Here is a 25,631-nt window from a genome sequence, read left to right on the forward strand (position 1 = left end):
CTCACTGACGTTGCAATGAAACAGTAGCTTTAAAATAGGAAAGCTTCCCCTTAGTACTGCCACAAGTACACACACACCAGCAGATACTTAAACGCACAGGACCCAAATATGCAAAAATACACACATTTCTCAGAATATAAGGTTAACATACATTTTTGCAGTACTTTTCCTTTGGTTTTACTATTGATAAGTCAACTCTTAGAGATCAGGGACTTCATATATTTTGCTTACATTGTCCAGTACTTAGAATAGCATGGTATTCAAGAGACCGCCTGAGAAATGCTTCTTTCTTTGTTGACAATACCTGGACAATTAAGGTAGTCTTACTTCCAAAAGTGTTTTTTTTCCAATTAATTCCTTCCATTTTTCTTTGTATTAAGTTGTAACTTCCTTAAATAATTTCAATGGAGAAATATTTTAAGGTAAAATAATGCAAATATCCATCACAAAAGAAAAATACTATTGCAGTTGTGGGAAATTCGAAGTTTCTTTTCACTGGTATGAGAACATGTCTATGCTTTTTGGTTCCAGTATTTAGATATCAAAGGATGGTCCTTTTCTTCTTGACATATTTTTTCTATGCTTTAGGCTTGACAGTTATTATTTCATTGAAACAACAAAAGTGTCAGACCTGAGGGTCTTTGCTGGACACCCCAACGCTCTCTAATTTGCAACCACTGACTACAAGTGGCATATGACTTTAAAAGATCCCTTTTCTCTTTGCTCACAATGATGTCAACATAACCTTCTGGTCTCTGGTTCACCCATTATGGTGATTTTACTGTCAGATCGGCGTAGCAAGAAAAGCTGTTAATGAATCATGGACAAAGTTCTATAGATGAACTTTAGAATTCCACTTAAATATTATTGTCTGATCATTAAGATTATCCTTAAATTAACTAATCACAACCTTTTAGCTTATTCTAAATATCTTTCTTTCCTAGCAGGTTATCACAATGTAGATTATTATCCACAGTTTTACAAATATCTCCAAATACCAGGCTTTAATTTGTGAAATATGTGTTACAGTGGTCAGCTAGTCAGGGCTGAGGGAGCCAGTTGTTAAATTTTCAGGAAGATAGAGAGCCCTTGGATATCATCTTAGTTTAGTTTCTTAAATGTTGCTATGGTGAGCATATTTATATCCTGGAAAATGGCAAATTATACATATTAGAGTATTTTTTTCCTCTCTTTGAGAGCTGGTCATTAAACATTTAACAGCCTACCACTAGGTACTCTAGAGTCTACGAAAGAGGACTCAAATATTGTACAGGTGGTTATGAATCAAAATGTCTAGAAGTGCTGCGTATATGTACCAAAAATGTCTGTGAATTTGCCTAAATTCATATATGACCTGTGATGACAAAATAAAATATTTGAAAGGCTTAAATTCTAAATACATATGTATACAAACACTCTCCCTCACCCCACCATTACTACCACACAAATACATACCTTTTACTTTGGTGTACTTTGAAATTAAAAGACAATACCATTTAATTACCTCAGGAAAACAATTTATGCTTTAAATCTGACCCCACATTTTAGTGGCAAAGCTATAAAGGAAAATATGAAAGAAATAAAAGCATATAGACTTGCAAGACTCTTGAAAAGGAAACACATTTAACCATTGTTCACTGCCCAAGGAAATTATGAGCACAGTGAGGTCTTTTACAATATGTGTTGGTATAAAGAACTAGAAAATAAAATCCACTCTTTTATAAAATTAGTTCCATTAAAAAATTAATAAAGATGGATTTCACCTACTGCTAGGAGTGAAATGACAGGTGATTCAAATAAAATTAAAAGAGCAATAAATGTGGTTTAGTAAAAAAGTAATTAGTTAATTAAATCCTACTCAAAGTACAGTTTAAGTTTAATGATATTATTAATAATAAGTGTGTATTATTGAATACATCTCAGGTATACACACTTTAAATTCCCTAATTTTCCTCTTTACGACATTCACGTGCAGATTCTGCAGATGGGGAATGTAAATTTCAAAAAGCTTTGAGAAGACCACACAGTTAGTAAATGGGAAGAATGGATTTCCAACTCAGGTCTGCTCCCTTTAAAGCTCCTGCTCTTTTCCCTGAGGCATTCTTCCCTCTAAATATATGAAAGTTGTGAGTGAAACTATAGACTTTATAGAACTTTAATATAATCAAATATCTGTTTTATCCATTCAATGCTTTTAAAAATGCATATTATTATTAATATATATTTTACCATATGATTGGATAGTTTTGCAAGATAAGCAGCTACATTTTACTTTGTATGTGAGAGAGAGAGTGTATGTTGGAAAATTTTATTTTAGAAGTAAATTGTGTAATCTTTCCATGGATGACAAGCACAGGTAATAAATACAGTAAAAACATATCTGTACTTCAAGTCTCTTTCCTTCCTCAGTGTGATGGAATACTGAGTGTTGTCTAACATTTAACTCTCAAAAGCTTTAAAATATTTCAGAAGCTTTAGGCTGTGCTCTGTGGCATGTGAACAAATTGTTAAATGGTGAATTTTGACTGAGTGCCTCAACTGGGTACAAAATTATAATCCATGAATTGTCTGCAGGATGAAATTTTCACCTTTGCATAAACTTAACACCACACCATTCACATATTATCTTGATAGAGATTCAAAATAGATGTAGAAGATTGTTCACATATAATATTAAATTAACTATGATAGTTGTTTTTATTTTTCAGACTTCAGTGACAAATATTTTCCTAGCATAATTTATTTAGCATAAGATTCAAGTTACTCTAAAATATCATGGATGCATAAATAATAACTGCATTTTAATTTAAGTTTCTTTATTGAGCTTATAATAGCATTTAAGGCTTTCAAAGTAGCACTTATAAGGATCCCTATGTAGTTAGTATTTTTTAAGGTTTTATAAATATTTCATACTATAAATGGGATTGAAGAAGGCTTTATTGATAGATGGTTAGAATCTGTTAAATATGTCTTTCTATAATTGTTCCTCAAGAAATGGAAAAATAATGATATTATTTTAGGTTTTTCTCACAAAATGCTCTAACAAAGATGCAAATTATCTCATTCAAAAATATCAAAATGTATAACACAACTGTTGTGATATCACATTCAAAATTACTACTTATAATTATTTGTTTATTTACCTTAAGCAGTGATTATTCCCAAATTGATTGCAAGCTACTTTAGGACAGGAACTATGTCCTGTTGTCTCTATGTCATAGCACATTACATGATAAACTGTTCATTTGTATTTGTAACACACCGCACTTTGACCACAGTGTGTGGGCTCTGTCTCCATGGTTCTAAGGCAGGATGTAGCTTCAATATAGTATGTAAATGATACTTTATTACTGAATCTCTCAGTTCAATGAGACTGCCAGATCCAAATACCCCTATTTCCATGCACAGGCAAATCCTGGACTTCACCATCATGCATACCCATTTTTGTTAAAGAAGTGGAACTCTAGAATCATCCTCTCTGATCTCAACTTCTCCTGTCACCTCTCAGAATAGAATTTATATAATATACACAAGCCCCATCTTTTCTTCTCTTCTTCATAACCTTTTAGACCATTGCACCCATTTTTGCTTCACTGGTATCTGTCACCAACCACCTTGGAATATTCTTCATTATGTAGAACAGAAGTTCCTAACAATTTACTGTCAAAAGTCCTTTGTAATTACCATTTCATCCCCTTTTTGGGCCCTATATTTCAGACTTTTTTCCAAGTAAATTGCACAGAAGATTTCTCAACAGAAAAGTGGAAAATAAGAGTGTTGATAACAATAATGACAATATCAATACTATTTCTACTAAAAATAAAACTTGTACATTTTGAGGAAAAGCAGAACATCATTTTCATATTATGCCTAACAATATTTACTTCGGAATTATTTTCTGTAATTTTGGGAAATTATTGATAAAATGAATTTAATCTTGAACTACTAATTTTATATTTATTGACTCTATTTTTTAGAAACCAACTATTAGTCAATGTGAAAAGAATTCTGTTTTTAGAAGATATTTAACCAGTTTTCTATAAATGTAAGTTCTAAATTTTTAGATTTCTCATAATTGGGAAAATCCTTTTGCAAAAACAATAATAAATTGACCATAATGCAGATGAGTCATGCTGGAGACTATTTTCCCTCTTGACAGTGCAGCTGCAACAGAGGAACAGATCACAGAGTCTAACTTGACTACTAGCGGTCACAGGAAATCTGCTGCTTAGTCCCTGGGCCAAAACTCCAGTTTGTTTGGAATTTTTAATTATTTTATTTCTTTTAGAACTTATTTATTATTTTTATAATTTATTCTTTTGTACTGTTAAAGCAAAGTCAATTTATAAATCATATTGTAATTAATCTCCCTATATGAATATTTGTTAGCTTAAAAAAAACCCTAAGTAATTTAATTTTTCTGTGCTCTAATATTGAATCAGAATGTGACTCCTATTAACCTAAATCAGTTTACCTGATTGCCAGAACTCTTTAAAGAAGAAGAAACACATGTACATACATACACTACATGCAAGCACACTATCTGACTCTGGTGTATTGAGTATGCCAGGTTTGGTTAAGTTTTATCAAATTGCCCAATAAGACCTTCAGAGGAAACAAAAAATTCTTACATTGATCCCAGAGGGCCTTATAAAGTGTCACTTTAACAGTTTCATTGGAAAATCATAATTAAACTTTCAGTTTCACTCTTAGACTAGCCAAAAATAACACAAAGGTCCATTTGTGGGCTCATCCATTTTTCAATGTGAGAGAGAACTTTGCTAGCAATAGTATGAATTCTAAACTTCCTAAATTTAACTTTCTCTTTTTAGAATTAAAATTTCCTATACTTCTTTTAACTTTCTATCTACTGATCTTATCAAACCTATAACTAAGATCATTGTCTTCCCCTAAAAATGGCTAGAACTAACAGTTGACTTTTGAGTGCCCACAATAGGATGTTTAGGTAGTACAGGGAATAAGTTTTGTCTGTTTCTATAGCTGAATGGCACCTGAGACCTAGGGATATTGCATGACAGTGTGTGGCCATCGATGAGTCCTTTAGCTGTTTGAGCTTATTTTTTCTCACCTATAAAAAGAGCAAGTGGAAATAAGCTACTTGTAAGAATCTCTTTAAGTGTGAAAATCTGAGTATTAAAAAAGATGTACTTACCAAATCCAATGGATGTGTCATGATGATGGGAACGAGTGTTGTTGGGGGGGGAGGGGGGGAGGGGGGTGGGGTTGAAGGGGACCTCACATATATATTTTTAATGTAATATTATTACAAAGACAATAAAAAAAAGAAAAAAAATTATTAGTTATATTAATATTTCTTAATTTAATAAAATATTTATTAGCTCATATTCAGTGATGTATTGTAGAAACAGTATATTCTCCTCTTAAATCTATTGAAATTCTCACACATCTAAAATGATGACTTAGGGAAATTGCAGACAACTTCTATATTGATTTTGAGTGCACAATTTTGCTGCTCTGTGTGGATAATTCCCTGAAGTTTTTACAGACTTTTATTCTGTGGTTTTGTATTTGGGTAAATTAGTAATGACCAAACCTCTTTCTTGAGCAATTTTATGTGCAATTTGGTCATTGGCTGGGAAGTGATAAGGCTTGGGCACAGTGTAAATGTTGATTTATGTACACATCAATGATTCACCACAACTTCGGAATCAGGTTGGTCGTTATTAGAAAGAGTTGCAGCAGTGAGGACTTATGGACAGCTTGTTTCACACATTAAGTCTTTACAGTGATTCTCAACCAGGGGTGATTTTGCCCCTAAGGAACTTTGGCAATATCTGGAGATACTTCTGATTGTCAAAACTATGCTAGGGTTGCTAGATTTCACAAATGAAAATAAAGGATGCTTAGATACATTTGAATTTCAGATAAATAATGAATTTTTTTAGTATAAGGATGTTCCATGAAATATTTGAGGCATATTTATGCTAAAATAGTATTCATTGTTCATCTGAAATTTGAATTTAACTGGGTGTCCTGTATTTTATCAAGCAACGCTATAGTGAAGTATCTGTCTGGGGGTGTTAGTGACATCTAGAGGCCAGGGACGCTGATAAACATCCAACAATGCCCATGACACCCCCTTTCTCCTGTCTCCAACAAAGAATTATCTGGTTCAAAGTGTCAGGATCGCTGAGTTAGGAAACTGATCTGTGTGTAAACTGTTCCTTTACCTTGTACAACATGTAAGATTTTGGGTTTTAGATTTATACAGTAATGATATTGATTTGGTATTTTCCTATCCAAACATGTTTAAAGATAGCATTGTTGATATGTAATCGAGATAATGTTATCTATGCCCATCTGCCAACTTATTATATGAAGAATGTGCAAAAGTGCTTTGAGAAGTTAATGTAAAGCAATATAGAGTGATAATTTTCCTTTTTAAGCTGAAGGCCATTTAAACTCCTATGCCAGGACAAGGCCAGTTTGTATTATCTTTGGAATCATAATCCACGACCAGAGCATGAAAATCAATGATCCAGCAAAGTTTCAGACTTAGGTGCTTAGCCTGGGAATACAATGATGAATAAGGCAAATCTCTTTATTTTAAATTACCTAGAGCCTAGGGTGCAGAGAAGTAAAGCAGGCATTAAGACATACGAAAAACCCAATAATTTATAATAGGTGCTGCAAAGTCATAGTGACAGTAAAGTTACCATGGTGAATTGTCAAAAAGACTTAGAACCATGATGTAAATGTGAACTGTTGCACCTTGAGAAGATGTAGACTTACCTTCCAGAATATAAGAAGAAAATTGTATAGAAGTTTGTTGCATGCAACAGAAGTTACCATGCTGCCAGGGGAATTGTTACTGAATTTCCTGATACCTCACTGCAAAATCTTCATGTTATCATCTGTGTCTGGTGTGGTAAGAGATCCATGGCCTTCTCCCCTGTTGAGAACTATAAATTAGAAACCTCACAATTTGTTTGGCCACTGACAAGTTACCTAATATCTCTAATTCCTGAAAATAGTTTCTTTCCTTCCTCATCCCAACAAAGATATAGTAACACCATGTAACTCCATTTGCTGTAGACAGAGCCTGTTGAGAGGTGAGTGGGGAACTCATGTGAGGTTCACATCCTTGTCATGACCTTGTTTATTGTTTCTGAATTTATACAACTATGTGAACCCAGGATTATTTTTATTCACCTTCAACAGCCCTGATAAAACTAAACCCAACAGATGCTATCAAACATTTATAACTTAGGCTAGGACATAAGACACACATATAGTGGCAGAATGTGGTAAGCATTGTAGGGAAGGAAGGAAGGAAGGAAGAGAGAAAGAAAAAAAAGAAAAAGAAAGGCCAAAGACAGTTTGATGGAAGAGTTCATTCTTCCATCCAGGGGAAACATAATGAAAAGCTGCATGTCAAGAAAGTCTTTGTCAGGGATTCCTTATCACACTAAAGAGGCAAATGGTGCTTCTTACGAAGTCCTTTTTTTTCTTTAATTTTATTTTATTTATTCATTTTTTAAAAAATATTACATTCAAAAAATATGAGGTCCCCATTCATCCCCACCGCCCCCACCCCACCACTCCCCCCACAGTAACACTTTCCCCCATCATCATGACACATCCATTGCATCTAGTGAGTACATCTCTGGGCATCGCTGCACCCCATGGCCTGTGGTCCACACCATATCCCACACTCTCCCACGTTCCATTCAGTGGGCCATGGGAGGACATACAATGTCCAGCAATTGTCCCTGCAGCACCACTCAGGACAACTCCAAGTCCTTTTTTGAAAGTGCAATTAGTTCTCCTAATGAAGTCTTTTGTTGTGAGGTACTATCCAGCCATGTCCGTGTTCCTTGCTTTATGGAACGGATGATCATGATCTTTCTGTAGGTTATATTTTCTCTCCAGAAAATAGCAAGATGCATAAAAGTCAATTCTGGACATCATAACTAGTTCCTAAACCTAGAAATGTGTAGCAAGATCTAAGATGTTTATGTATACCTACAATACATGAGCTGGTTTTGTTTTTGCATTGAGTGCTTTGGACTCAGTAGTGAGAAGAACTAAATCTTTGCCAGATTTGTCTCAGTTAAGTTGCACTGTATTCTAAATATCTTTGGCCTCTTAATTTTTTTACAAAAAAAATTGTTTAGTAAGTATATTTGGAATTTTACAACGTTAATCAAGGTATTAATTTTATCAACATTTTGTGGTTTTCTGTGGATTCTACTTTATATTTATATCGTGGAAGAAAAACCATTGGCATCCTCTTACTTTTAGGGAAAACAAATTAATAATATTGTAGCTCAAAAGTAAGTCCTTGCCCAATGCACACTAGAATCTATTAAGTGACACCCGAATTTTGAAACTAGAAAGAGTTTATTTAGCAAAGGCTAGTCTCGTGAAGACAGGAGGGCAGTCCCTCAAATCTTCCTTCCTGAGTTTGGAAGTGCTTAGTGTTCTTATGAGTTTGAACAAAGGAAAGTGGTGTTGTGAGAGCTGAGGGGAAGACAACAGTTTTATAGTGGGGAATATGGCAGATGGGTATGATGCTGACTCATATGTTGCAAGACCAGAAAGTGATGTTTTGAGCTTGATGAGTGATTGGTTTGAGATACCAGGGTTAGAGATAGTCTAATCTCTGAATATGCAGATTGATTACATGGTTAGTACACTTGAAGTTTAAGGTTTAGGCCATTACTCATGTCAGGAAGGCTAAATTTGAGTAGAACTGGCTTGGTTTAGCAAGATAGTTTAGGAATCAGGATGGCCAGTTCTGGGCTAACTCTCATTAGTTCATTAATAAACATTGAGGCTGCATACAGGAATATCAGACTTCAGGGTTGCAAAACTAGATAAGGGAATACAAGTGGGGCCAGTTACAAGTTGTTTGTTACTGTCCAGTTATAAGGTAAAGATTATGCAGTTATAAAACATAGCATTAGCATCAAAAAAACAAGGCATCTGGGTTGCAGTTCAGTGAGTCACAGATAAGGGCCTCTGGCTATCTAAAAATTTTAACATACATCAAGGCAAGTTGCAATCTATTAAAGGGTTAGTAAGTGCCTAAAATACAACTTAGTGAGGTAAGACCTATTTGTTAATTTATGATCAGTTACAATAATAGAAAATGCAAGAAAATAAAAAAATGTGAACAAATGACTGTTAAAACCAATTTAAAGCAAAGGGACTCTACTAAAAAGAGGTTATAAGGTAAAATTGGATTCATGTGTTGCTGGGTGTCAAAAAAGCAGAGAATTGAAATGAGTTATGGCCTAGGTATCTATTTTAAATTTGGTAAAATTTCTCTAACTACCATCATCTCAAAATTATAGAGGAAAGAATAAGAAGCAAAGAGAAAGACTATGTTATAATATTTGCCAGTTTATCTCAGGAATGCAATGTAAGTGCCAAGGCAAAAGCATTACCTCCTCAGAGGAAACATCTATATCTAAGGTATTGATTACTTTAGAAATTTGGATATTTCATTTTTATGTAAATTTTGAAGTATATGCTTTCAAACTGTTCATATTTACATTCTGTCTAGGTTACTAAATTGGTACCAGTTTAAAGAAGAAACCTGTGCTATATCTTTACACACACACACACACACACACAATAACCTGGGTTAATTCACTCTTTCTCTTTGGTAACTTTTCACAGTCTAGGCACGTTTAAAATAAGGTATTTCTGGAAATAAGCCTTTCCAAACTCTTTTCACTACAATACCCAGTATCTGCTACCTATACATTTCAGGTTTCAATACCTTCTTCCTTTATATTACATTCCTTTACATCTTCCTTACTTCATATTACATTATTTGTGCAATAAATCAGCAATCACAATCTCTGTTTAGATGCTAAATACCTGTACAGTCCCATATTAAACTATGATTAATCTTACTTTCAGATTTAGTAAATTAAAAACAAACAAATTTAATGGGAAAAAAATTCAGATTTGTAAACTAAAATTGAAGGACTATTGCACAAAGTTTTCAACTATACACAGTTAATCTTTCAATATACCCCACCAAGTAAGAACAAAATTCCCTTAACAGAAATAAGTAGGATATATTCTATAAATTCCTAACATGCAATCGGCTATAAAAATATAATAAAAATTAATCAATCTGGACTTCATTAAAGTGGAATTTATATGACAATTCATCTCTGAGAGGAAATTAGACTACTCCATGAATAGTTGAGGAAATGGTAATAGAATGGAGAGGACAGATGGTGAAAATCTGAGCATATTCACTAAATGACAATCACTAATCTAGCAACTAGGATAATTTTCGCATGTTGAAGATGACTACTACCATTCTAATTTAATAGAACACTATAAAACTTCCTAAACTATCATAGCTATAATTTTTCCAAGCAAATGTATAGGAAGTAGTGGATGTTTTTAGTGCTGATTTCAATTCTATATCTAGCATAACAGTTTTCAATCTTACTTCTACTCTCATATTCATCAGTGTGTAATGGACACATATATCAGTAATAGTAGCTCACTAAGGTTGTGGTTCTCAAATCTGGGTTGGCAAGAGGATTTAAGAACCCCAGGGAAGGTTGTTTGCTTTGAAAAAAATAATTCTCGAAAGGCTGAAATGCCCACTCATTAAGAAGCTGGAGTAAGAAGCAGGGTATATTTCCTATAAGGAAGGCAATTTCCTGTTTAAATGTGAAAATTACTAGTATCAATAGGATTATTCTATAAATTTTCCTGCCTCCATCCATGCCCCCTATGTTTATCTTCCTATATCTGCTGCTTGTGCAGCTTTGGAAATAAAATAGAATATCATTTTTAAAAGCTTATAACACATTGGTTCAAGAATTTGCAAAGGACTGAAATATGCTAATGCTTAGCATTCATTCTTTCTTCAGATAATGAAGTAAGAATTCATTTTAGTACAAGCTATGTAGATACTCCTTTATGTTTTGATATTGTACAGACCTAGGTAAATTATGTTCTTCATTTAAACAACTTATGTTTATCCAGAATAGCCCAAACTAGACTCAATCATACTTTAATATTTCTAATTTGCCTAAAAGCATGCTCTCCCACTAGTGAATAGACTAAGCCCTCATGTTACTTGTCTGCAATAAAACGTTATTATCTTCTGGAATCCTCTTGCACTAGGGGAAATAAATAGTCGCATTTGGAGAAGTTCTAAATGCCAGACAGAAATGATCCTTGGGGGGGCAATTTTTATCCTCTGTGGAAATATTGCAGACTTCTTCCATTAACATAGTCCCTGGGAGTAAAGGTTAGGGGACTGGGACTGCCAGTGATACCTGAACTGGTAAAGTCAACATTTCCTTGAAGTGGTGAGGGAGTATGAGGGCACACCCACATGTGCATTAAAATATCTGAGACAAAAAACAATTGTAATATTTCATGTTGGAGTATCTATACAGATGGAGACATATCTTTTGTAGTTGTAGGGAAAAAAGGAAGGCTATTTCCAGATTCCCCCTCAGCATCTACCTACCATTTTTGCATAGAATATGGGAAATTGAGGAAAACGGAAGGAGTTTTGCCTCAGTTAAAAGAGCTTGGAAACATGGAAGCTGATGGGAAATCTGACGAAAGCAGAGTTTCCACCATTTTACACCAAGAAAAGCTAGCTATGTGGCAGTAGAAGTTACTATCTGGCCACAGGGCCAGAAAATGACAGACCTTGGCAACTGTAAAAAAAAAAAAAAAGAAATAAGAAATTGAAAGTCACAAAAATTGTCAACAACCCAAGTTTTGAGGAATTACAAACATAGAAATGCAATTCCAAGGAGCTGTGTTTTTAAAAGGTAATGAAAAGTGGGAACTTCACTGATAAAAAGCACAACAGAATCATAGATACAAGGATAGAAGTGTCAGTGGGATTGACACTTGTCCTACTTCATTTTTATTGACATTTTCTCCCTCAGGTGATGATGTCAAGAGGCCCACAGCCACCCTTTGTCATATTAATTTCAGTGTAATTATTCCATCTGTGATGAGTAAATGTAAATGTGCATAGCCCACACCATTTTAGGGACTAGATTTAAACTTATGAGCATTTTGGTTTGGAATTGAGGCATACAGTAAGTTGCTTTTGGATTTAAACGTTGAATGATAGCCAGACTTTTGTTTAAATATCGTCACTGGATGTAAAATCCTCCCGTTGTATATTCCCAGCTACAATGGAGTGTGTGTAGAGCCATTACATGTGACTGTTCTTCCAAGGTTTGGCTCATGTTTGAGTGTTTGTGTTTGTGTGTGGAGGCGCGGTATTTGTGAATTCCTTTTGAATATTACAAACGTTGAAGGAGATAGGTTTCAAAGAAGCAAAAATAAATACAAGTTATTCGACTTTCCTCAATGTGAATTTGTTCATTCATGCTTACATAAGGGAATGTGCTAACCATGAATCACTCAAATTGAATTGCTCATGAGAAAAACGCTCTGGCTTTGCTGTCAGTTTCTAGCGTTGCTTTACTAAAGGGAAAAGATCATTGTCCTCACATAAAGAATAATCAGTCACAGATTTCAGACAGAGCATGGCTCCAAACTGGCAAAAATTCTTTAGATTCATTTTCAGCGCGTGGATCCTTGCAAGAGGGACTTTTTTGAATATTCGTGCTGGGCCTGAGTTTGCAGTCTGCCAGATAGCTGATGGAAAAGTTAAAAAATTTTTTTTCAATCATCTGTGAGTTTTGCTCACACAATGGCAGAATAACTAAATTCTTCCAAAGATGTTGGCAAATCCTTTGCTTTAGCTAGAGTGGATCATGGGCTGCAGTTTCCACTGAGAACCAGGTAATGATGTAAACACGGCCTACCTGAGCGCGCACACATCATCCATTATGTAACTCACCTGATCCGAAAGGCTTTTTGTAAAGTGCAATTCGCCTATGTGTGACAAAGCACAAACCACTTTTTGTGCTGGGTGAAGCCCTTCCTGCCCTGCCAAAGGGTGGAGGCAGTCAACATGGAGGTAAGTGACAAGCCCAGAAATGCGGTTGTTGAAACCTGAAGAATTTCCGACACTGCCAGTGCACCAGTCTCGGGAACATACTCTGTGATCCATCAAAGGCAAAGTAATGGCTGTGGTGCCAAAATCTTGATGCAAACCTATTGCTACTGCGGCTACTTAACCTAAAAAACTTTACATCTGGCCAGCATAGATTCTGGTAAGGGTCAAAACAAAATTTTTTACATTAGAGTGCCTTGTCTAGTGGATTTCCATTTATACAGGGCCCTCTTTACTTCAATTAGACTTCCCCGGGGCAGACAGAAAGGGAAAAAGAAAATGTTTTTTGTTGTTGTTGTTACTGCTTGGCATTTTAAAGCCTCAGTGGATGAAAAAAAACAACAACAGATAGATAATTTGTCTAAAAGGGTCTTTTATCAGCCATATCCTGTTATACTTGTCAATAAACAAATTAAAACCAATTAAAATGTTTCCCTTGGTAACCTTTGGTTAGGCATTATGTTTTCTACATCACTTTCTCTTATTTGGATTCATAGAAGAGTTAATTAAATTTTTTTTTTATTTTTATTTTTAAAGAAACTTTACATTCCATAAATTATATATCACCCCCCAACACACACTTTCCCCCATTAACAACATCTTTCATTAGTGTGGCACATTTGTTACAATTGATGAGCACATATTGAAGCAATGCCACTAACCATGAACTATAGTTTACATTATAGTTTACACTTTGTTCCTCACATTTTAATAGATTTGGACAAAATATATAAAGGCCTGTATCCATCTTTTCAGTGTCATGCAGGATAATTCCAATGTCCCAAAAATGCCCCATGTTATACCTGTTCTCCCTTAGAAAAATTAACTAATTGTGTATTTCCACCTAATAACAGTATCACTGGTTCTATACACAGGATCATAAAATATTAGAAAACTGAAATAAATTTTAAGTAAAAATCAAAAGTACAAATACTTCAGCTACTTTATCACATTTTTACGTATTCTTAGTTTGAGCTTGAAATGGCTTCTATGGGCCAGTTGTATTCCACTTGCCCTGAATATTTGGATTTCTCAAATACTCACAAACTGAGTTGCCACTATTTGTTAAGATTTTGCTATTCAGTCTTACTTATAGCTCAAGTATATGGATTAAATAGTTTGATTTAATCCAGATACTTGGATTAAATCAAAGTATATGATTTAATCTTTGACTTAAAAGATACTAAATCAACCATCTGTAATTGTTTTCTAAGGAAGACTTGGTTTATGTTATTATTATGATAGCATATTAAGAGCTGTTAAAATTTTGTTCATATTTCATGAGAAGAAATTAGATAATTCCTCAATCAGGCTGCGAGTTACTTGAGGGCAGATTAAAAAGTAAATAGGAAATTCAATTCACCCTGTTGATGTGAACCTAATCTTATCATCTTTGATCTCTATAGCTCTCCTGCTGAGCTCAATACCTGGAAAAGTAGTTATTCACTAAATGTTTTTGCTATAAATGATTAAATGTGTTTGAATGAATGAATTAAGGCTCTCTTACTCACTTTTTTTTTTCAGACTCCCAAGAAGGAAATTACAAGTCAGAAGTTAACAGCAAACCTAGGAAGGAACGGACAGCTTTTACCAAAGAGCAAATCAGAGAACTTGAAGCAGAATTTGCCCATCATAATTATCTGACCAGACTGAGGCGATATGAGATAGCAGTGAATCTGGATCTCACTGAAAGACAGGTAAAGCTGGAAATTATGGTTATATGATATTGCTTTTTGTTTTGGGTTATATTAGTTAGCCAAAAGTGGTGTAGATGCAAAGTACCAGTAATCTGTTGGATTTTGTAAAGGGTATTTATTTGGGAAGATGCTTACAGTCACAAGGCCCTGAAGAGTCCAAATCAAAGTACTGTAAAAGGTATTTTCTCACCCGAAGTCATTTGCCACGTGTTGAAGAAGATGGCGATGTCTGCGAAGTTTTAATCTTCCTCCTTCCTCCTAAGGCTCCTTGGTCCCAGCTTCTTAAGATCTTAGCTGTAGGCTGGCAAAAGGCTCAAATCTCAGGGCTTCTCAGTGCTCTGTTCAGCTACAAACTATGAGACTCATCTCTCTTCCCAGAGCTGTCTCTCTTCTTCTGTGTTCTTCTCTGTGTTTCTACTTCTATGTTCTTGATTGAGCATCTATTTATATAGCCCACTAAAGGGGCGGGGACTCAAATGTGCATGTCCTAATGATGTGGTTGAAGTAAAGCCCTAATCTTGATTTAATAAAAAGTGAAACCCCTGAATTCAATACAATCAAAGGGATATCATGCCTAGAGGAACAGACCAATTTACAAACATAATTATTATCTCTTTGGGGAAATCATAAATAATATCAAACTGCTGCATGGTTCAACAATCTTCATTTACCATTTTTGAGATATCTCAATCTATAGTTCCCAAATTCTAGATATAGTATAGGTACATGCTTCCACAATGAGGTTTTTGCCCAACAAAATGGCAACACGAAGGCTAAGGTAGTGGTATTTTAAAAGAAAATTACATGTATTCAGTTTAGGGAACCATTCTTTATTTTGAGATTATGCCCTTCTATTTTATGGTTTCAAAATATTATTTCCTTTGTAGAATTATGGTACATGCTGAGGAATTTTGCTTGCTTAGATTTTAAAATCCCCTAACTTGGCATAATAGAATGTTGGCACTCCAGAGTTAGCTCCTTGTATTCCTTAAAATAGGGTGTGTTATATTGCAGTAACAAAATTAATCTCCCAAACCTCAAAGGCATAACACAAAAAGCTCATTTTTTGCTTACTCTGTACTAACTTTACAAGTCCAACGTTCCAAATCATCACTCAGGGCCCCAAATCTGACTCTCTGGTACTTTGGCATGTGGTCTCCATGATAACCACAAGAGGTAAGAAAGAGATGGAGGTTTTTGCATTGACTGTTAACTAGTTTCACCTGGATATGACCCATTTCACTTCCATTTACAAATTCGTGTCCAAAAAAAAATAGCCATATGTTCCAGTTTTGGTGCACGGCAACCGGGGATTGGTGAAAGCAAAGGTTCACAGGTCAATGGTAAATATTTCTGCCCCATTACCCAAAATATTTTTTGAAATTGTACTGGCCTCCAAAATTCAAAATTCTGTTACCCAGTCATTTAGAGAACACTGAAATTTTTAATGATCTGTGGACCCCAGTTAATGAGACCAAATAATATACATATATTTAAAATTAATCCCCTTTTAGGTATCTACTTGAATTTTATTCAAGTGGCAAATGATTTGCCCCAATAATTCCTCCTTGTGTAGATTCTAATTTGCCATAGTAGAATCTAGCCTACTGATGGTTAACGGTTGCTAATCTTTAGAAAAACATTCCTGAAAGGCAAAGGCAAACATCTTTGTGGACAGCGCAGTTGTGATTGGCACTCTTAGGGCTAGAGCCTCATTTCCTCCTTCACTGTATGCACCTCCTCCAGGGATTCCATTGGAACCAAAAAAATATCAACAGGGTGTGGACAAATGAATACATGTCTTAGAAGAACAAGTTATTCTACCAAATTTCTTAAATCATCTGCTTTCCTCTGTTAATTTCTGTATTTCAGGTTTTGGTGGGATATTTTTTGATTGTGGATACGTATAGAAGAACACTTTCATATGGTTTTATTTACTGGCAATTTATATTTTATTAAATATTATGACTATACCAAAGCCATAGAGCACAACGTTTTCCTTCTCTTAAATATCACACTAGAACTCCCTCTATAAGTGTACAACATTTGGTGTGCCAGAAAGCAGGATCCAAAATCTACATCATCAGACATCTGTTTTATTTTTATTCTTTTTTTTAAAACCGGTAGCAGGGAAAAAAGAGGAGAGGTAATTACATATCAGTATCCTTATATAGAGACAATAAGCTCCAGGAAGTGCAACTATGTTTTATATAATACATGAGGGAAACAAGAAACTAGAGTTTGCTTCCAGTCTACAGAAATGATGGGCTCTCGGCCAAGAGACAAGTAAAGATTCTGTAGTTGTTAATCTGGGACTGGTCTCTGGTTATCTGGTGTTATCTGGTCATAGACTAGATGCTTCACATTTCCTCTAAAGAGAATTTCTTATTAGAAGCAGTTCTGTAAATCTAGTTTGGGAATTTTGAAGTATGTTGGATATTCCCTCTTTCTTCCTAACTGACTTGCCATGCTTGGAAAAGAATTATATGCAATTATATGCAAGAAGTCTGTATATATATATACAGACACACAAATACCCACTATTTCCAATCTTTGTTTTAAAAGCAGATTTCACTTTTCTATAAGATCCCCTTTGCTGTCTTTCAAACTACCCTAATCTTAGTGGTTCCAAACAATCATCATTTTATTTGCTCACAATTTTGTAGGCCAGGGATTTGGACTGGAGTCAGTTAGACAATTCTGTTGGTCTTACCTAGATCTATTCATGCAGCTGCAGTCTAAGCTTGGCTAAGAGCTGGTTGGTCTAGACAGCCTCAGCAGGAACAGCTTGTCTCCATTCCATGTGGTTTCAACTTCTAATAAGCTAGCTTGGGCTTCTTCACATGGTAGCAGAAGCAATTTCAGGAGCATTGAGAAGGATGCACTAAGTGTAAGGGCTTTTCAAGTTTCAGCTTTCGTCATATTTCCTAATGTCCCATTGGCCAAAGCAAGTTATATGGCCAGGCTCAGTGTCAGTGTAGGAGGGGACCACCTAATGGTGTAGATATAGAAATGTGAGATTCATTGGAGAGCACTATTGCAACAATCTAACTACAATCTCATAAAAAAATAAATAATAAACTTGAGATGATTATTTTTTCAAAGAAATGAACATTTGATATTTGCAGATTTTTTTATTGCATGTATCTCTCGTTGCATGTTTGCAATTAATATGAAAAGGATATACTAAGCCTGTGGAATCTAAGTTCCATAGCAGAACTATTATTTAGAGAGTGACTATGGGTTGGTTAGAAATAATTGAATTGTTATGGGAAAAAGTTGAATAGAAATCCTAGATTTGCGCTTGGCATTGTGTATTCTTAGGCAAGTAACCATCTCCCTGAGTCACAAAACAGGAATTAAAACTATCTGCTCTTCCTTTTACTCAGGTTTTTATGTCATAATGGATAGGAAAGAGTTTTTAATGCAAATTATAAAATACAGCCCAGCCCAGGGGAAAGTGGAATCTTTGCTATGTTTGGCATGTGAATTAATTCCTTTTACAACCAAATATTTGTTGAGCAGTGTGCCAGGAATAAAATCTTGTTAAATTTAAGCTAGACAAGTGTCTGCTGGAACGTACAGAAGAGGCAAAAAACCAAACAATATTAACAATTGTGGTGAGTGTTGTTACAAGAGAGGTATGACAGGGTTGTATAGAAGAATATTCCAGGTTATGCCAAATATTCTTTAAATTTCTACATTTCTGTATACATGTTCTATCTTAAATTAAGAGTCTAAAGGCTTTACTTACATTTTCTGGACTCAATTTGTCAGGAAAAAATTATTGAATGCTCTTAATCATCATTCTTTCTATTGTCGAAGATCTGATCTGAGAACTTTTTCCTCCAAAATGGCAGGACTCTCTAGTCCTAGTAAAATATTTTCAGCTTATTTTCTGGAGGCTAGCCTTTTAAAGTTAAAGACAAAGTGTTAAAAACTGAACCTTTTTATTCAACTTCTTTAATTTGGAGTACAGATACATGCTAATACATGGCATTTGCATTAATGTCATATATGTTGATCTGTGCAATTCATATCTTGACTCTGTTTTCTTAAATAGCACACTCTTTATGAGATCTCCACGTGTAAAATATTCTGATTATAGATATGTATTTTCTTTCATTTCCAATCTGCAGGGCTTACCTTTTCCAGATTTTAAAATAACATAAGATTTCATAAAGTAACTTAAATGTATACACCAAAGAATAATATACAGAATCGTATATTGTTCAATATTTTCCTTGGCTTTAATAGAATTCCCTAAATCTGCTAAAGTAGTTTTCTTTCTTTTCTTACTTTGTAAAAGCTTTTTTAGGGTTCAAATGCAGAGATACAGTTCATGGGTAGAAAATGTAGAGAGGAAAAAGAATAAATATAAATAATTTTGTTCCATAGCAGAATTGTTTTCCAAAAATATTTCCATCCTTAATGAAAACTTATTTTCATTATATTTTCATCTAGAAATTTTATGTGATTTTCATCTATAAATTTTATGTGCTCGCCTGTATATGTATGTGTATAACTATGTCATATGTAAATATATTTACCTTTCCTATATCACCAATCAGAATTCCTGCCACATACTTTATGATGGACCACACATGTGCTATTATAAAGATTTGCAATGAATGACTACCTTTTCTCTTAGAAAATCCTTAACTATTCCTCAAGACTAGAATATTCCAAATTTCTCCATGAAGAATAGTAATGTAATCTCACAAAAGCCAGAATCGTAAATTTGTGTCTTCCAAAATTCAATGTCTTTTCATGTCAGGTAAGTTGAAAATTCCCCTTGAACTCTATCTAGCCAAAGAAGAAGAAAATGAAAACGAGATTTAGCCTGCAGAATAATTCCATGTTAGCACATAGGCATTAAAGAAAATTATTTTATATAAATAAAAATGGAGACCCTAAAATAAAATTGAGCTTCAAATATTATTCATTATCTAATCTTTTACAGAGCTTTTACCACTTAAGTAATTTTCAAGCTTCCATGTCCATTATGACACATTCTCATATATTCTTCTCAAACAGCTAATAATTCCCAATTGGCAGGCCACTTAGAATATTTTTGAAGAGCCATTCAGTCTAAGGACTCTGTTGCCCCAAGGTTTTTTAAATAAGTTTGACAAGCTTATTCTGACTTTTTGTTCCATCAGATAAACTTGGAGAAGTTTTCACCAATTTTTTAAAAGCTCACAGTGGGATGAAGAGAGAAAGCAGCTGTATTAGCATATAAAAGGAGTGACAAAATGGACATTTTTATAGTTATGATTTCCAAATACAGAAAGAATAGGAGATCTTTCCAATTCACAAAATCTTTTTCACAGAATTTACCAAAGATGCAATATAGGAGATCTGTAAACTAGCTAAGATTACCGGAATAAAAAGATGAAATTCATGATAATTTTGCCAAGATAAATGGAAAATCCCACCTAATTGGATCATATTCCATTCAGTGGAAATAAGAGGAATTATGTTTTGTTTGTTACTCATAAATCACCAAATGTCCCCAGTGCCAAGTGTTTTCAAAATACCCATCCATTTTTTTGGATGACTATAAAGGAGAATTTTTGGGTGTGCTAAATAAACAGTGGTTTTGTCTTTTGCTCAGATTTTTAAAACAATTCCTCTCCTTTGCAGTTTTATTCCTCTAAATTTATATGAAAAGTTTTAGTTATTTAAATATAGATTATATATGCATGACCAGAAATATTATGTCATCATGCTAATCCAAGGCTACCTGTGTGGCCAATGATTTTAGACTATTTCTTCATTTCTTCAGAGTACTATTTAACAGACACGTATTAACAGCAAAATGTTTAATTTTAGTTCCTTTTTAATTCCTGGTGCCTAATATTTTGGAATATTAAGTGAGACTTTGTTCCAAACTGGAAGAATTGGGGTAGGGTGGTATAGAATAGCTGATAGTATTATATGGTATGGAATCTTAGTTCAAAAATGACAAAGATATTCTAGAGTAATTTTTTAAAATGTGTTTTGATAATATGTGAACAGCTGTAAACCCAGATTCAAAACTGCCTTAAATTTTAGAAAAGAAAGATTATTTTGTAGAAAAAGCAATTTAAGAAGGATCAATAATAAAGTAGCAATAACTAGCAGAATATTAGTTCAAACTTTGAATTTAATTTTCAGAAATCTCTCCTGCATGAAGTAAATAATAAAAAAATAAGAAACTACTCTCTAATTCTTTACAAATATAAATTCATTCAAGTTGGAAATAAAATAAAAAATAAACCTCAGGGTAAAAAGGCCCTAACCTTACTGAACTGGACTTAAGAATAAAGAACCTATTTTCCTCTAAAATACTGTCCTCTCTCCCCCCTCCGTCTCTCTCTGTCTCTCTGCCTCTGTCTCTCTCCGTTCATCTATCTATATATATGGACTGAGAATTTATTCCAGAAACATTATTGAAATATTTCTACAGATTCTTGCTGTAGAATTTCATCAAACTTATGTAATGAATGGAAAATTCTTCCATTTTTTTTTTGTCTATTTTAAAATGTCCCACATTTTCTTCCCTAATATCCTCAATAAGTAAACAAACATTCATCTACTTTTAATCTAATCAACAAATCACTAAAACATACTGGAACATCTCATGCTTTGAATCACAGGATCATCATTTAAGGTGTGATATTAAAGAAAGAATCTTTTGTTATGAAAGAACACCCCATGCTCTTTTCCTAGACTTTGTATACATATGATTTTTTTTTTCATGTCATCAAGAATAAATCTAAAACTAAGAAGCTCATGGAAATTTGAGAAACCAGTAGAAGCTTTGTGTTGGCATCTTCAATTTTAAAGAGAATTTCTATTAAGTTCTTCTATAGACAGACAAGTATATGCCTACGTTCTATGACATCTGTAAAATAATAAACACATGCCTAAAAGAACTGATAGTTTGTAGAGGACTTGGCTGCTAAAGGCATTGTGCCAATTGGCTCCTATATTCCCATGACTGCTCTTAAAAACTCAGAGATGCATTATTCTAGGATATATTTTGAATTTCAAATCTGTTTACAGTTTCTAATTTTTTAATACTGGGTAGGTTTTTAATATTGTTGAACTTTTCTTAATGAAAGTGTGGACTATTTTTTTCCCCAGTTTTTATATACATTCATAAAATAGAAATCATTATCTTTATAAGTTTTGCGATAATCTTGGATCTAAGGATGGAGCCCCTGTATCTAATACATGAGATGACCAGTGTAGTGTAGTAGTATCATCCACATTATGATGAAGGCCTTCAAGTTGCCTGGAAACAATCAGAATATTAATTTCATTAGATTGAACCACAGGAAATTGTCAATATTCTACTGCTCTTGATCTGTAAAAATTGTTTTTAATATTTTTCACTCAAATTTGCCAGTCATTTATTCGTGATGCATTTAACTAAACAATATTTCGCATAAAATAATTAGAAGAGATATTTAATTGTTTTCTTGTGCAAACAATAGGATTAGGATTAGTGAATTTTTCACTGTAAATCAGTACTGATGAAATAGGCTATTTGAACGGAATTCCATCAGTTATGCTAGAAAGAGGGATAATTGTTAGACTTTATAAGTACTGTAACATTTCTAAAAGATTAAATTAAAAGAAATCAAACCTCTAAAATTTTGCTCATCAAATAGGGTATATTGTTTGCAAAGAAGAATGAAACATTTAAAAAATAGCCTATTATACTCCCTATAACATTAAAATTTATTATGAATAATTAAATTTGTTGCCCCTCAAAAGAGTTATTTCTTGCTAAAGTATTTTGTTTGCTCATGCCAAGACAATAGAAAATGCATAGTCAATTTGTTTAAAAACATGCAAAATAATTTTTTATGTCTACCTTAGTGAGCTTAATTCCCAAATATTCTAAGGGGCGAAATCACAAGGAAAGAGGATTCAAATGATAGAGGCAGGGAAATCATTCCCTTGTTATAATCATGGTGCTAAAATAGAGGATAAATGTGGGAGGCAACCCTGTAAATAGGAATTGTATCCTTTGTCATCAATTGTGACTACACAACCAACCACCTCCCAAACCCACGTTTCACTGTTGTCAAAACAACACAGTCAATTAACTATTAGTTCCCCGGAGTTTCTGGGAAATAGTCAGGGATTCCTTCTTTTAATAAGATATAAATCTATCCATTTAGGCAGGAAAAGTAAAGAAATTTTCTTTTCCCCATTTTTTATCTTTACCTTAAAGCATTCTTAGTTCAGATTCACAAGTTCAGCTTCTAACTTTGCCACCGAATTACTTTGGTCTTTTCAGGGTCTATTTACATTGACCTTACTAGATCAACTGCCATGATCAAATTTAATCAATCAGTATGTGATTAAATCTGCACATTGTGTTTGCATAATTACTTTTTGCATGTTTTCACATGTTAAAAATGTGAATAAATATTTGTTAGACAGTGTCTACAGTATTTCATGTGTCCAGATAAAAATGGAAACAGTTGGAATATTAAATGCACAAATGCCAGATGTTTAAAGACATCTGTATATATCACTGAAATGTTCAGTTTTTATCCAGATGTCTGGAGTTATGGTTGTTTGTTTCTTCAGAAGACAGGCATTTATGGTATTATATAAATATGGGTTGTGGCAATTATGTAGTTCATCTTTCTATCCATTCATTTGCCTCTTTTGCCATGTTAGGACATTATGTGACAATACAGACACTTATTTGTTTGTTTGTTTTCCTGCTATATTGTAAACCTTAAGAGGACAGGTATGTGTCTTCTGAATTTATTCACTGAAGCTTGCCATTGGAATGACTAAAAGAGCATGCGATTCCCAGAGGAAATCATTAGCTAAAATAATTTATGGCAGTTTAGCAGTGTGGGATATTGAGAGTAGAGGAAAAGAGTTCTATGCCACCTCATGGACCCTTAGAGAAATCTCTTAATAGGGGATTAGCAATGACACCAACTAGAATAGCAAAGCAGTTTAGGGACATCTGTGAATTATGAAGGTAGCTCTTTCACATCTCAGTATTCATGGACAACTTCATATACAGCCAGCTAACTATCTGTTATTTCCAAGTCTGTTTTTTCTTGATTGTGACTGCCTTGAGGGCATGAACTATGTTTATTAACTTATGTATTCCTTACTCCAAAACTTCCCATCTTTGATTTATACAGTATCCACTACTAGACATTCAGTAATAGTTTTGAATTTATGAATGGATGAATAAATGGAATTACCATCACCAAGGAAATGTCATCACCAAGGAAATGTGAGATTATTTTCCCTTCACTTAGTTTATAAATGCAGATTATTATATGAAAAATATTCATACAGTTTATTCAAAATAATTAAATCCTGGCACCACATTTTCTAAATAAATAATTTAGAAAATAAAATCTTAGGTATTTGGTGATTATTTTATCTATCTTTAAAATAAAAACCAATATCTTTTATATCCAGCCAATGAAGCCTGAATGATGAAGTGGCACTAAATTAAACTATAACATTTCTTTATTTATAATTCTTCTGGGTGTTATTATTCTAATAGCAATCTTAATTTATATTCCAGAATTATTTTTGAATTTTTTTCTAATACTGTGTTGATAACAGAAAAACCTATGCTTTTTCCAAAAATCTTCCTCTCCTCATTTTGATACACTGATATTTTGTAGTATATATGGGAAAAAAATCTGGATCTACTGACTTTTGAAGTTCCATTTCTAAAATATGTACCCATCATATATCTGTTGCTGATTTTGTTCCATTTCTAAACACATGGAGTTCAAATTTGTAATCTAAGCCCTAAAGGAAATAGCATGCAAATATATTAGGATAATTAATAATTATTAAATGCATCACACACACACATGCACCTGCTATTGACAGATATGAAGTCATTTATCAGTCCATTTTGAAAAAATATTGAAAGGTATGAAATGTGACATGATAAATATAGAAAATGTTGCAAAACAGGCTATACTATTTCTAAAATTAATACTGTCTTCTTCGATTTTTCTCATTTAGAATGGGACATATCAGATTTTATGCTATTATACTCTTACTGTCCCATTCCACCCAGAGAAGGAAATAAGTGCAGATTTTCAGAAATCTATTTGTCCCATTTTTCTGCCAACATTAATTTGACAAGATGTTTCAGCTCTTGGTGACAATGATGATAATGACTTAAGTGTTTGCTCCATCTGGGTTTGTCTGTGGAGAAAACCTCCCTATGGAGAATCTTCAGAGGCTCGTTATTCCAATATTACAAATATGAAAATTGAGGCAGATTTCTCAAATTCACACAAAAACTCAGAAGCGAAGCCAAGAATAGAACCCAAGTCATGTGGAAAAGGTCTAATACAACATCCAAAGTCAAGTTTGCAAAGGCAATTAAATTGAGTAGTATAATTACCTAAATTATAGTACAGGAAAATTGTGTCATATTTGCAAACCTCATTATATTGAGTGGGAGAATTACCTGAATTACAGTAATCATATGGATGGAGCCCACATATTTTATGATTTACTTTTTATCCTGAATGCTTAAAAAATATGAGTTTGAAATATAATAGGAAGAAAAAGCAAAACAGCAACTGGAGCCAAACAAACCAGGTTTAAATCCTGGCACCACTTTTTCCCATCTGTGTAATCTTAGGAAAGTCCTTTGACATTTGAATCTCAACTTCATCTATGAAATAGGAATAATGTTAACAATATTTGGAAAATTGTGAAAAATTACAAATAATGCATATACATCACCTCCTATGGTTGCCTAGTTCTGTGTAGGTGTGCAAGAACAGGCCACTATTCATTTTTCCCTCATTAAGTTATAATAACATATGAACTGAACACTTACCAACTAGTTGATTTTGAATTTTTAATCAACCTTCTTTACTACATTTTCTTGTTTTTTAATATTT

The 25,631-nt window shown here is 33.7% G+C and overlaps 1 protein-coding gene across 1 annotated transcript in view; it reads left to right on the forward strand.

Moving 5' to 3' along the window:
• Positions 1-25,631, forward strand: part of MEOX2 (mesenchyme homeobox 2) — a 70,407-nt gene that overhangs the window by 40,901 nt on the left and 3,875 nt on the right. The window contains exon 2 of the mRNA XM_004467937.5: positions 14,543-14,715. Within this exon, the coding sequence (XP_004467994.1) occupies positions 14,543-14,715 (173 nt within the window). The remainder of the gene's footprint in view (positions 1-14,542; positions 14,716-25,631) is intronic.

The sequence above is a fragment of the Dasypus novemcinctus genome, chromosome 5 (genome assembly GCF_030445035.2).
Source record: "Dasypus novemcinctus isolate mDasNov1 chromosome 5, mDasNov1.1.hap2, whole genome shotgun sequence".
Classification (NCBI taxonomy): Eukaryota; Metazoa; Chordata; class Mammalia; order Cingulata; family Dasypodidae; genus Dasypus; species Dasypus novemcinctus.